The 14196-nt window shown below is 40.6% G+C and overlaps 1 protein-coding gene across 10 annotated transcripts in view; it reads right to left on the bottom strand.

The window, feature by feature from the left end:
* The window catches only part of DNM3 (dynamin 3), a 396041-nt gene that overhangs the window by 85611 nt on the left and 296234 nt on the right, over positions 1–14196 (bottom strand). For all 10 annotated transcript variants that reach the window (XM_074322210.2, XM_074322205.2, XM_074322209.2 and 7 more), the window contains one exon: positions 3626–3737. In XM_074322210.2, the coding sequence (XP_074178311.2) occupies positions 3626–3737 (112 nt within the window). The remainder of the gene's footprint in view (positions 1–3625; positions 3738–14196) is intronic.

Raw genomic sequence — 14196 nt, 5'->3', positions numbered from 1 at the left:
ACCATAACAGTGATGGATGAAGGGAAGGAAGGAGTGGGGGTAAAGGGTGGAAGGGAAGAAAGAAAAAAAGAATTGTAGAAAACTCCAAGAGAAATGATCTAAGAGAGGGAAGAAACAGGGTAGCAGAATATTATGACATGAATGACATAAAAACATTCCACCATGTGGATGTGATAGGAAAAAAAAAACTACGATAGGGAAAAGCACGTTATAAAAAAGTTCACCACCTTAGCTGAACACAAAATTTGTCTGAAAGACCATTTCATTCACATTTGGGTGATGGCTATTTATCTAAATGAAGCCAGCCTTATACAATTAAAAAAACAATCTATGTAGATTTTTTCCCCCCGGTCAAAATAGAGGCGTTTTGTGTAGAAAGCAGAACTTTTTGAGTCTAGACTCATGTCCGTGTAAGACACATAAATGTTTCATTATTAGCGTAGCGAGGGATTGATTGGCTGTCAACTCAATGGTTTATTGATACAAAAACAAAATGACACACCAGAATCCTAAAATTTTACTGAGAGAGAGGCATCTGTTATTAGGTTAATCGGACTTCTTTGTCAACTCTTTCTAAATGAGAAAGAACTGTACTTAAAAGTATCCCTTCCCCCAAGCCTATGTTCGCAACATGGAATGTTTAGATAAGCAGTCTATTTAGACTGCTTTCGGTAGTTAGCTGCCATTTAAACATCTGAAAGTCAAGCAATCGTGTAATATAACCTGGAGAACTCCGCGGTGCATACGAAATGCAAATATTGTTTATGATGAAAACTGAGGAAAGTAACGTTCATGGCACACTGCCAAGTTTAATTTCCTGTCATGTCTCTGGCATGTAGTAAAAAAGCCCTTTGTTTCGATCTCCCAAACAACTGTACCAAATGTGTGTTTCTAAACAAATAAAAATAACGTGAAAGGAATCAAAACAGATTGTGTAGGACAACTCTAGATTTGCTTAAAATTGAGCATTCTGTTAAAGAATAGCAGATCTTTCATTGTGCGTCTTCTTTGTGTAGCGCTGTGAATACACGAAAATCCAGATTTCTAAAAACAGTTCACTAAGGGATAGCTAGGTCATTTCACTTTCCAAGATAGTTTTTTCCTCACAAGAGATGTATTACATAATATCTTTAAATAGAAAACTTGCCTAGAGCATTTAAAATAAGTTTGATTGTCAAAATCATGACTGAAGAAAACATTTTCACAAACATTACAGCTGTGTGTAAGGAAGGTACACACACACACACACACACACAGACACGTTGATATTTCATATAACCAAGCATATTTGGAAGAAATAGTATAAATAGTAATAGAAATAGCAGAAATAGTATAAAATATTTAGAATCTCATTGGGCTTTAATATCCACAGTGTTGTACCTTCTACTTGTTAAAGAAAGTAGTGATGAAAATGAGAATTATCACCATCATTGTTATAAATAATAATCATCTCACTTAATCTTGTCAACCATGCTACGGGGGACTTCTGGTATCTCCATTTTAGAGATGGGAAGCTTGGAACGCACAAAGGCAAGACAACCTGCCTAAGATCTCCGTTGGTATGTGAGCATCGGAATTTCAATTTAGGTAGTTTGACACTAAAGCCTGTGCTTGAACCCAATGCTCTGCCGCTTCTCGTAATACCCAGATACACCAATCTTTACAACAGTAGATCTTACGTAACTAAAGTGGCTCTGGCTCGAAACTCTCCAAGGTTGCCCCGCCTCCCTCAGAACAAAACTCAGATGCTCATCAGTTCCTGCAAGGCCTGCGTTAGTTTGAAGCTACCGATCACTTTGTCCTCCCTCCATGGGATCCAGACACACTTTTTTGTTGCTCCTCTGTCTGGAGAGATGACGAGATGACTTTGCACTTGCTCGTCCTCTGCCAGGAATCCGCTTCTTCAGACTTTCATGTCATTTACTCCTTCCCTGCCCTCGGGAGCCCACTCAAATGTCACCTCTTCAGAGGGGACTTCCCTGATCACCTTCGCCACAATAAAGCTCGCCTGCCCTCACTCTCACTTCTGTCTCTTTGACTTTATTTTTGTACAGAACTTATCTCCCTCTTAAACCACACGGCATAATTACCCAGCTATTAGTTCTCTTGTTTAACGTTTGTTCCTTGCTCGTGGGATCTCATCGCTAACCTCTGTTATCACTGGTGCCTGGCAAAAAGCACATGCTCTACAGGCTTTTTAATATAGAATGTTTTTTTCTTAAAAGATACAGAATGTTTGTGAAATTAAACACACTACTATCAAGGCATGGAAAAGAGTAATTAGTCATGATTAGAATTAACGACAAGAGCAGTGATTTTTAAATGATTTCTCATGTGTGATCTTTAGAGTCATATATGTCTATGCAACTATGTATATACACAACTGATAAAGACTGGACAGCAATTATGAAAATCATACACAGATACCCCTGTGTCTGGGTGTCACCAGGAAGGGGTCTGGTTTCACCCCTTTTGAGGGCACAGTGCATGTGGCATGCGGGGTAGGAGGGGGTTCATTATTTGAGGTGCTAGCCAGACAAAGGTAGGTTGGGATGGGGTGAAGAGGTCTCAGCAATGAGGAGAACATTCTGGCACAAGTCCCCAACCCTTTACCCTGGAACACTGTTAAATCCCAATGTCACCTCACAGACGTGGTCAGGTCCGAACCCCCCGGAGAGTTCTCCATGGTTCGACATTGTGCCCGCGTCTCAGACTTTCTCTTCAGCAGACTCTGTCCCTATTTGGGGGCCTAGAAATAACCCAGCTTGGACATGGTCAGTCCTGTAAACTGATGGAGAGCCAAGTAAGCACTGCAAGGCTCAAGCTGGACTAAGCGCCCAAGGCTCAGTCTCAGGACTTCAGTTCCGAGGGGAATGGCTGGCCCAGGCCTGTGGGGAGCAGCGAGCAAGCGGTGAGGGCCCCTCAGTCAGCAGCGCCTGTTTAACAGTGTGTGACTGGATGTTGGGCCGGCTTCTGGAGTTTAAATCCAGACCTGTCTGTGTAATATTACATTTACCAAAGAACACAAATACAAGGTCTGCTTATTAACTTGAATGACAGAAGTGTCTCCAAGACACTTGAAGTATATTCATAAAGATAAGTGGGAAAGGCAATATAATATTTTTTCTTCTTTCACACTCACAAGAACATTAACCAGAGTTTGATACAATTTTGGATACAGGTACTACAGACATAATGAAAGGAGGGAGAGTTTTATAAAAATAACTATGTCTTTCAGAATATGAAATAGTGTTATGATTAATGATATGTGTGTATATAAGGTTAAGATTATATGAAGAATTTTATAAATTGCTTGTATTTACACTGTAACAACTGTGGAACAGCACATAGGGGAAAATAAAATTTTAGGTTAAAACAAACTCTCTTGGTCTGAGATTACATATATTGTGTTTTATGGCAGAACGGGGAATTTTCTTTAACGAATATGCTGATAAACTTCTTAAAATAGAAGTCTAATGGAGGCAAAGAAATACAAGCAAAGTATCAGTTAAAACGGTGCCAAATTACGTCAAAAGAGAACTAGTTTCTCCAGCATACAGTATGTAGAATTGCGTTTTCTTAAAAATGGTTAATAATTTAAAAATAAGAGACGTATCCAACTTACTAAAGATTTATCAGGATAAACTCCAGCTCTTAGCAGAGATGCCTTCCAGCTGTCTACGTCCTCCTGAGAATCGCATGCCAGCTCAAGGAAGCGATAATCTTTGTATACATTCCTGGAGTTAAAAAAAAAAAATCATGCTTTTAGTTATAAACCAAATTCAAAATGTCCTTCTATTACTCCAGACAATGCTGATACAAATGACAGTCCAAATGGATACTAAATCTCTTGTAGTCACCGGAGGGAAACAAAGACAATTCATTGTATTTAAAATAATTAGCAAATTCCTATATGTATGTAATATAATTTTTTAAAACCCTTACATTAAAGACTCCAGACTCAACTACACTGCTCAGCAATAAGAAGTAAAGGAAATACAAACTCTCTCAGTGTGATACACTGGGTGCCCTTCAGTTGTTCTGAAGGGGAATAGATTTGCTATTGCCTAGCAATTAGATCAATTTTCTGTAACTATTTTACAAGTCTAAATGGCTCATAAAACTTTAAAATGTACGGCAATAATCTTACAAACCTAAAATACTACGCTAGACTCAAAACACAAACGCCCATCAATATTGTGAAAATGAAAGAACATTAACCAGCATTTAGCAGAGTGAAATGACTATAAAGCGCATATTTATAACTGGGAAAATACTATAATTTTACATTTGTTTTCTAATAAACTAATAAACGAGATAAAAATATAAAAATGATAGCAATCATCCATTTTTTTACTGTTTACAGGTAACCTTATTTCTTTATACTTTGTTGTATGCATTGTTCACACAATTGAGTTTCTCTCTATCTCTCTCTCTATCAATTTTGTGTCCTTTTTCACTTACTGTTACATCAGAGTCACCTACTTATGCATTACATCTTTATAAACATTAAGTTCTAATGACAATATTTATTTATATAAATGTATAGTAATTTACTTATCTGCCTCCTAACCTTAGACAATTAATTTCCTTTTGCGATCATAAATAATGCTTAAACGAATGTTTTTATCCACAAGCCTTGGTCACATTTACTGCTATCATGTTCTGAGGATAGATCCCTCTAAATAGAGTTACGAGATCAAAGTTAGGATCATTTTGTAAGACACTGATGCACATTCCCAATCACCTTCCCAGAAACGATGATTCAATTTAGACAGATAACTAGCAGTGTACAAGATTAGGAATCTTTTTCTCTTCTTATTCTCTCCCAAGGTATTCTCACGCATGCCTAAGAGCCTCAATTTACACCTAAACCCACTGGGCTCACAGGTAAATCTCCTCCAGATGTGCCCCGGGCTCACGTCTTTTCCACTCGACTTTCCCACGTGCATAGTTCAAATGTCCCTGGACATGAATGCCTCAATTGGTGTTCCCAACTCATGCAGTAGCATGTAATACGGGCTCTTTGAGGGAGTATCTTCGACATCTTCCACTCTCTCACACTCCTCTTCCATTTTTAGGTGGTAAAAATGGAAGGTGGTATAGCTTACCTCCTATATACTGGCCACCATCTTATTAGTATCACACCTCTCAGACTATTACGACAGCTTCCTCAATGATCTCCCAGCATCACATGTCCCCTTTAAATTTGTTCTCCGTCCTGAGTCCTCATCCTGTTCTGAAAATGTGACTCAAGATATTTCTACCCCTGGCATCAAACGCTCTAATAGCTCCCTGCTTTTAGGAAAAGACCACACTCCCTACGAAGCCCTGCATGGTCTGGCCCACCATTTCCTTCCTCTCCAGTTTCTTTTCACAGTCTGCTCTCCCTTCCTCTCTCTGCTGCAGCCACACCGGCCATGTGGGATTTCCTCACGTGTGTCGTGCTTACTCCCAAAGTCTCGGAATATACTGCTTTCTCTGCCCACGGCTCTCTGTTTTCCTCGCTGCCCAGTTAACTCCTATACTTTCTTGGGATCTCAGCTCTTTCAGACATCCCTTCCCTGACACCCTCACAGGCCAGCTCCTCTTTCACATATTTTTCATATTTACCTTTCCTTCATAGCACCAATCACGTGTTTTCAGAAGTATGTGTGAGTTTTTCTTTTCTCTCTCTCTCTTTCTTATTAATTATTTATTTTGATAATGGCTGTCTTCTCAACTAGCCCATAAGCAACATTAGGACAAAGATTGTATCATTTTTATGCTCATCATTATATTTCCAGGGGGTTCTGGGAAGTTTGAATCATGTTTATTTCTTACCATAGCGTTATGCTTTTTTCAGTTTGGTCATGTTGACGTATGCATGTTTTCTTTTAATGCTCTTTACTGAGTCCTTTGTGTAGGGTGAGAAATGAACTCTAGTGTTGGCTTCTATATTTTTTTAGTGGTTTTCAGTTCTATCGGTAAATGATTATTTTTAAGTTTTCCAAATCATTCTTTAACTCAGTTTTGTATACATGAAATTCAGGAATAAAATAATAATTTCCAACTTATTGAACAATTTAGAAGCTTTTACTTTCTGCCACTTTATCTCAGGACAATTGCTAATCTATCTGGAAATACTGACCTAGAATATTATTTCTGAATTATTGTTTTCACATCTCTTTAAGAGTTTCCTTTGCTTTCTTTTTCTTTCTTTCTTTCTTTCTTTCTTTCTTTCTTTCTTTCTTTCTTTCTTTCTTTCTTTCTTTCTTTTTCACTTTTGTGTTAAATGTTGTTACATTTAAGCAGTTATTTAGATGGAAATCTATCTGTTTAACTTGAATAAATATTTATCATCAGGCATTTTCTACCTGGGCTTCTCCATTTGTAAATTCTTACTGGGGTTCATTTTTTGAATTGGCCTCAAAGTAGAGTTAGCTATCTGTATTTCCGGTTGGCTCCGTATGGATGTGATGTTTCTCACGTTGGTTCAGTGAGGAAGCATAGAAGTTTCTTTTTGCTGTCTTCCTGTTCAGCCCATTGTTCTTAATCACGGTGAAGCATGCACTTCTCACTCACAGAATCTCAATCCAGTTCACTCCATGAGTCTTGTAAAAAGTTGACTGACACTGCTACTTTCCAGGGCTTTTGAGACTTTCCATCTCTGTTGTGTATAGTTTTCTGGATATAGCAATGGATGGATAAGAGTAAAAGAGAAACTTCTAACCTTTTTACCATCTTAGAAGAGAAGTCATCTCATTGAATCTTCATAGCAACACTGCAAAGTTGGTAACAGAGCTGTTTTATAGTTGAGGAAAGTGAGATTCAGAGAGAGTTGGTGACTTTCCCATAACTAATAAAGAGCATAACTTGGGCCTACCATAGTCCTTGCCATGTGGCCTCCACAATACAAATAATTGTTGAATGAATGAATGAATGAACCAATGAACGAACGAACTATGGAATGAACTTGGACTGCGCTCATTTTTAAAACCGCGTTTTATCATTTTTTACTGGATTCATCACTTTCTACAGAAAACCCAAGATAAAAAAGTTTGAAAAGACAAACCCCAACAAGCAGAATGAGTGATTTTAATTAAAAATGGGACATATTTATAGGAAATATATTCTCCGAGTATGAAAGTTTATTGTTAGAAAATTCGAAAGGTCATATCTTTGTGACAGAGCAGAAGGGGGAATGGATTCCTGTGATGGAATCAAAATTCACTGGTTTTTAATTATCTAATTACTTCCCCACCACTGCTTTTAGCTTCCACTTATGTTTCCACTTGAGGTGTTTCCACTACTCGGTCTGAGCTCCTTTGAGATGCAAAGGTATGGGGAAGGCAAGGCTGGACAAATACCACGGGAGCTCTTGGCCTGCTACAAAGCACGCCAAGCAGAAAGGGAGCAGACTTTCCACATTCTCCAAGCAAATCTGAAGAATTCAGCTTTGGCCCATTCTCACTGACCTTTCTCCAGAGTATTTTCTTTCAGGGGCTCCTCGCATGGAAAATCCTGATTTTTTTTTTTATTTTCCCCCTCAAAGGATAGCCAAATTCTTGAGAGGGAAAATAATTATCTGGTTGAAACATTAGAAGAGGGTCAAAGGCTTCTGGTGGCTTTGGCTGCCTCATCTTTACCCATTTTTGAAGCTTCATCTCAGGCTGTGTCTAGACATCCAAGGAGAGTTGGATACAGGTCTAAAACACTGAGCTGAGCTGATTTACTGGAAGTCTCATAAATCCTGTGGGTGCAGCTTCCAGGTTCTCACCACATGCTGTAGCTGTATAGATAACCCACAGCAATTTGTACCGACTGCATTTTTTTTGTTTAGTCTATTTCAGCTGCAATCATGCAGATAGGAGCTTCTGAATGATTTCACTATGAAATCAAGCTGAACTGTGTGTTTTACAGTTTGAAAAAAGAAAAGTCAACATTAAAAATGAGCAAGAGAAATTGTATCCCACACGTACCGGGCTCTTCAGAGCTACACGGAAGAGAAATGACCTCGTGATGAGCCTGTGTTTTGATTATACATAGAACTTTCATTCACAAGTCATAAGAATGGCTTTGGATGTTAAAAATGTGACGTGTAATTTCCTTACCTATGAAACGTCTTCGATCATCTGAGACCAGACGTTATGTGCCCCCCAAGTCTTCTAGTCCTCAACCCAACCCTTCTGCCAACTTTCTCAAATGTTTTTCATAGGAAGAGGTTTCTAGATAACACAGCAACTAAGCATCCTTCTTGCCCTCCTGTGAATTTGCTCTATTCTAAAAGGATTTTCTGAAAATGAGATGTCAACAACCGATCACAAATCTCTAGATGCGATATTGTCCAGATGCAAGACAGAAGTTTGGTGGGATTGTCGCCTGCTGTTTTGACAGTGAACTTTTGTTAATGTAAGTTAAGCAAAATGTAGTAGGATACAGTCAAGACCATGAACTCCTGCTGAAATCCAGGCGGTGCCCCTTAGTATCTTATATGACACTGGGTAAGGCAACCTCTCTGAGTTTCAGTTTCCTCATCTGCCAAATGGGGATAGAAACAGTCTCTACCTCAGTCTTACTATAATAATAAAATAAGGTTATATGTGTGAAGAGCATTGCTTATCTCAATGCCCAGGATCAGGTAACTATACAAGTAAATTACAAAATTCAAAAATTATTGCTATGCATTACTCTCACTTCGCCTTTAGGTCTTCTGCATTTGACCTCCTATAAAACCAGACCTCTCCTATCCTGATAATTTCACTGACAAAGGGACACGTTTCTTCACCTGGTTTGATTTGATAATCAATCCTCTTGACAGAGTGAAGAGCCAAAAACAAAATGAATAAATAAATAAGTTTTAAATGAAAAATACTTTAATCTTTAGGAAAATATAAGAGCATTGCAAAACACATTTACTGTAAGTGCAGCTGCCGAATCAGCTGAGTCACCGCCCGTCCTGACATTCTCTGGCTGCCAATGGCCATGTAGCCAGGGCCACGTCAGCGTTAATCACCATCACGATGAAAGAGTTGAGAGTAGAGCTTTGGTTATAACTGTGGAGTCTTATTTATGATGCAAAAGATCATCAAGAAGGCAGATTGCAATGTAAGTGGTGGAAATTCTTACAAGAGAGTATTTGTTGTCGAAACAGTGTTCCTCGCCCCCAAAGGCTAACATCATCTGATGCCACATAAAGTAAGAAGGCAATCTCAATAAAAATAGAAACGTCTGGAGTGATGCGTTAGGAGGAACTTGATCTCCTGGCTTCTTGAAAGGAAGGCCTCTGACGCCTGGCCCCTTTTCCCCAGACTTCACTGTCTCCTCCCCAAAGAGGCGGAGAACTGACGGCTTCAACTGGTGTGTTATAGAGAAGAACTTGAGCAAGCGCGTGCCTGCAGGACACATGCATTTCTCTCCCCTTCCAAGAGGCTCCGGTGAGCTGCCCTGTGGTGGAGGCCTGCGGTTGCTCAGCTGTGCCTGTGACTGCTGGGGGGGGGGGGGGGGGCTGGGGGCTGCCATGTTTGCAAGACACTCGGCCACAGATGTAGACCCATGTGTTCTATGCCTTATCTGTTTGTTTCCTGTGCTTCTAAAAAGAGCAACAACAAATTTTAACTGGAGAGGGGAAGGAAAGGGTGTGATTTATGGGCCCCCTAAAACTCCAACAGTGAGGGGTGGCTTTGAAGAGCGGGGAATGGTTTTAGTTTCAGATGGGCTAAACAGGAAGTGACAGAAGTCCTTCGGAGTGGAAAGGCCCAGTAGGCAGTTTGAAGACGTGGGACTGCTGTTTCAGGATAATAAATAATAACCAGCCTACATGTGGTTGTGATGCTGGGTGCCATGTGAATTTGTTTATTTTATTTTAATACAGCTTATTAGCTTCGTTAAGGATTTTCCCATAGGAGGACAAGCCAAACAGCCACAGGTCATGTGTCTACTCGGGCATAACCAAGAGCAGGCAAATTAGTCAATATTGCAATATCACTTTAAAAAGCTGCTGTGGCAATCCAAACTTCATTTAGCCCAAAGCAATGAAAGACTTTAGAAGGGAATGAAAAAAAAAACACAAACAACAAAAAAAGGCAACTGGTGAAGAAAGCAGAGAGAACCACAATTATTCTCAGTCTGTCTCGTTTATTAGGTCAGAAGAGGTTGTGGTAAGGAGCTGCTTAAGCTCAGCATTTCTGAAATCTGAGGAATAAATATGGAATGGCCATCAGCCTCCCCACGCCATTTTTTCCCATTAGGGAAAAAAATGTTGCCCAGTCTGCACCAGCCTGGCCTCTGTCCCTTCAGCATTTATTTTTTGAGAATAACCTTACATAGGATCTTTCATTTGCGGTAATGACTAATAATAATTATTATTATATACATTTTTTTAAAACTAGATTTTTTAAACACTAGATTTTAAAAACTGGTTGTTGGAACTAGATTTATGAGGAAGTATCAACACGGGAGAAGCAATCTAATCCCAGAAGGCACAGTATTGCTCAAGAAGCCCAAAACAACAATTCTGGAAAAATAAGGACTTAGGGACTGTTGTTAGCCCCCAAACACCTAGAGAGAGTTTGTGAGGACTGTTAGAGCCTGGGGTTGGGGAGAGGATATTTGTGTAAGTTTATCAGTATTGAAACACTATTGAACAGAATGGGGTAGAGGAAAATTTTCTAAGAATGGAAGGGAATAGCACAGCCCTGGTTATCGATGGTTTTACACAATGGCTCACCACAAAATTAGCCTTTCAAGCTATTTTAGAATAATTTGTTGATACTATGGTTTTAATCATGTCAAGTTATGTCAAAGGCAGTTCCTTAAACTCATTTTGGAAAGTTGCGTACGAGTCACATGGAGAATCAGGCCTTCCTGCCACTGTGGCGTCTGAAGCTACAAAATGACATCCTGGGTCCACCCGGACATCTGGGCTGCTTTGCGAACAGGGCTGCTTTGTGCTGAGATGGGCTCTGACCCCCCTGGCTCACCCAGGTAACCACCTCACCTCCGCCTCCGTTCTGGCTCTGCAGCACCTCAGTGGTTCCACTCAGGGAGACCAGGACTGGGGTACACAGCGTACAACCAGATACACAATTGTTGAATGCCCCAAATCCGTTCACACACATCAGTCTCTATGCTGCAGAAACCTGGTCTGTGGGAAGCTTGGCTGTTCAGTGACTTGTTTGGGGAAGCCATGTTAGGTACACCCCCGGTTTTCAGCATAATGGAGATCATTGAGTCATCAAAGAAAATAAATCAGATAGAAAAAAATATCAAGCCCTTCCATGGCAAACTATGTCTTTTGTGAAAGAGTAGTATTTACACAGAAGGTGGTCATAGGGGTGGTGAGGGGTGGCGGTCGTGACAGCCCTGCGGCCAGGGGTCCCATGGCACACCCTTTTGTCCTTCAGGCCCTCTCATGCATGGCTGCCTCTGTCCCCCTGCCTTCTTCACCACCTGGCCACCTTCTCCACGCTCTTCCAGCCTCGACTCACATACTCCCTGCTCTGAGTCTTCCTCGGGAAACATCATTGCACAAGGGATTCTCTCCTCTGTGCTCTCTCAATTCCTTAGCTATATATCCTTTGAGTTGAACTATAACTACCTTTTCCTTATGGAATTTATTACTCCAAAAGGTGGTAAACGTATAAACAATGTCAGAGCTGATTTACATAAAATTATGGGTGAGCGATCCGTAATGGACCGATCAAAAGAGTAGAGATTTTGAGATCCATCTTCAATCGCAAAGTGTCTATTAAGGAAAACTTCCATGCCGGGTGTCTCCATAGAAGAGAACAGAAGGGTGGGTAAAGATTACATGCCCTGTCATTCTGTATAATGGTTCTTAGGGTATTCATTTATTGATTTACTTGTTTAATAAACATTTGTTGGGAAGCTACGTGCCAGGTATTGTGTGAGGCCCTGAGGGACCCAAGTTGATTACAACAAAGTCTTTTTCTCATGGAGCTTCTGTTCTGGCCCCAAGCACATAAGCTGACAATGAATGGAATGCGAAGACCTAACAATCAATGATTCAGATTTCATTATCCAGGTACCAAGTCAATTCCAACGTCCCAATGACATTTCCCTCTCCCGGCCTAAAAACTAAACAAAAACAGATATCTGTTTTATTCCCGTAAGTTGCATCATTTTAACCATCACTCAAAAGAATGAAAACAATTCATAACCCAGGTAAAGGAAATCTTTACAAAGCTCCTGATGGTTATAAAAAGTGGCCGTTTAAAATGTACTCTACAAAGGCATTTTTTGACCAGACAGCTGTTTCAAAGAATAATGATTTCATGTTTTAAGACTAATTTTAAAATTGAGATGTCTTTGCCTTCCAGGAAAACTCAGCAGCTGTGGAGATTATTTCACTTCTCTTTCTTTCACATTTTACTGGATTTAATTTTAAGGGGAAAAAAGATATAAAAGAGAAAATTGCATGCAACACAGAACAAAACCTATTGCAAAAGAAGCAATTGCACATTCTTAACCACAAAAAAAATAAAAAACACAAAAAAACCAAAAACCACACACACACACACAAAGGCAATCCCAAATCTCTTTTTAGCTGAGGAAGGAGACGACACAGCCCTTTCCTAGTGAAATTTACCTCTTTCCTTGCTACACTTAGAAAACGACACCCCTAAGTCTCAATAAGATCATGGTAAACTTGGTTTTCTATAGGAATAGAAAGAAAGAACTGAATGGCTTCAGGAAGTAGCAAAGGAGAATCAGCTGCTTCATCCTTCTCATTGGTCCAGTCCCGCCAAACACTGTGCCCAGTTCTGGGATCCAACTAAAGTGATGGGGCCCACCCTTAGGGAGCTGGAAAGAGACTCCACGGAGATTGAAGAGGAGACAGATGAGGCACAAAGGCCAGGGGAAGATGCTTCCAAGATGAAGCGCCTGCAGGCAAAGCACTGTCCACCGCAGTACGAAGCTCTTTGTGTTTTAGGCTGTTGCCATGGAGGGAAAAACTGACAACACAGCACAGAGATATGAGAAAGAGGCTTCTGGTAATTCCCACGAACTTCTGATAATCAGGTCTCCCTCGGTGGCTAGCAAGCCTCTAAGGTGGCTGGTATCTGGGAAGGAAGAAGCTCTGGAGTAAACAGGGGAGATTGAGGCCATGTTGCTGGGCCTGTGTGGGTGTAACAACAGGTGGGACGCAGAGGCTGAAGCCTGAAACAGCCCCATAAGCTGCCCAGGTTGCTGGGCGGGAGGGCTCTGTATTTTTCTTCTCCCTCCACATGAGGGACACAGGTGGGGCTACAGTTATCAGAGGAGAAGGATGAGCTGTATCTACAAATAAGGAATCTGAGACTATCTCCGAGTTAAGCCTAGCATTCCAGTGGGCTAACACAGGAGGCTTCCTAATCAAGTCAGTGAGTTTGAAATATGTGTTGTAGGTGAACAGTTGTAGCCTACCTAACAACACCCTTCTCCTTACCCGCTATCAACACTTTCGCCAACCAGTTATATTTCTGGCAGGTTCATTCTTGTGAGTCTTGAGAGCTTTAGGTTTTAAAAAGAATCCGCGTGATGTGATGGAAAGAATATAGACTTTGGAATCAGAGAAATTCAAACTCTGGAAGAGTTAATTATGTGGGAGTTAGTTTTGTGACTTTGGGCCAAATGACTCAACTTCTCGGAGTCTCTATTTCCTTGTTGATAACAGCCGGTCTTTAAGGATTTGAAATAATGTATGCAAAGCCATTTGCACGGGGCCTGCTAGTAATTACTATTAAAATGCAAACGCTCGTGGAAAACCTTATTAGCTCACAAGGCAACCTCCCAATGATGTAACCAGCGGAGAAAGAAGGTCTAGAGAAGGAGGTGGACAGAATGAGCAGCGAGGATGAGCAATGGACAAGATGGACCACAAACTCCAGCTCCCCCATAGCTCTGCCCTGCGCTTGGTAAAAACACTGGGACCAGCAGTCACGGAAGCAAGTATAACAGATTTCCATCTTGCTCAGATATGGCCTTGCCTAGAGGTGAAACAGGGCATCTCTTGGTCCCTTTCCATCCCAATGTCATAGCACCCTAAAATTTCAGAGCCGAAAAATGGGACGATCGAAACGTACGCCACAGTTTTCAAAGTATCACTGAGGAAGAACACGAGTATAACACTGTGAAACCAAGAAGTTAACACTCAAGAACAGAACTATAAATTATGGCGCTGGGTCTGCAAAGCAGGTGCGATTCACTAAAAAA

The sequence above is a fragment of the Rhinolophus sinicus genome, chromosome 11 (assembly GCF_057876585.1).
Source record: "Rhinolophus sinicus isolate RSI-liver-muscle chromosome 11, RSI-T2T, whole genome shotgun sequence".
Lineage (NCBI taxonomy): Eukaryota > Metazoa > Chordata > Mammalia > Chiroptera > Rhinolophidae > Rhinolophus > Rhinolophus sinicus.
The sequence above is the reverse complement of the archived record's forward strand: the minus strand, read 5'-3'. Positions and strand labels throughout refer to the sequence as shown.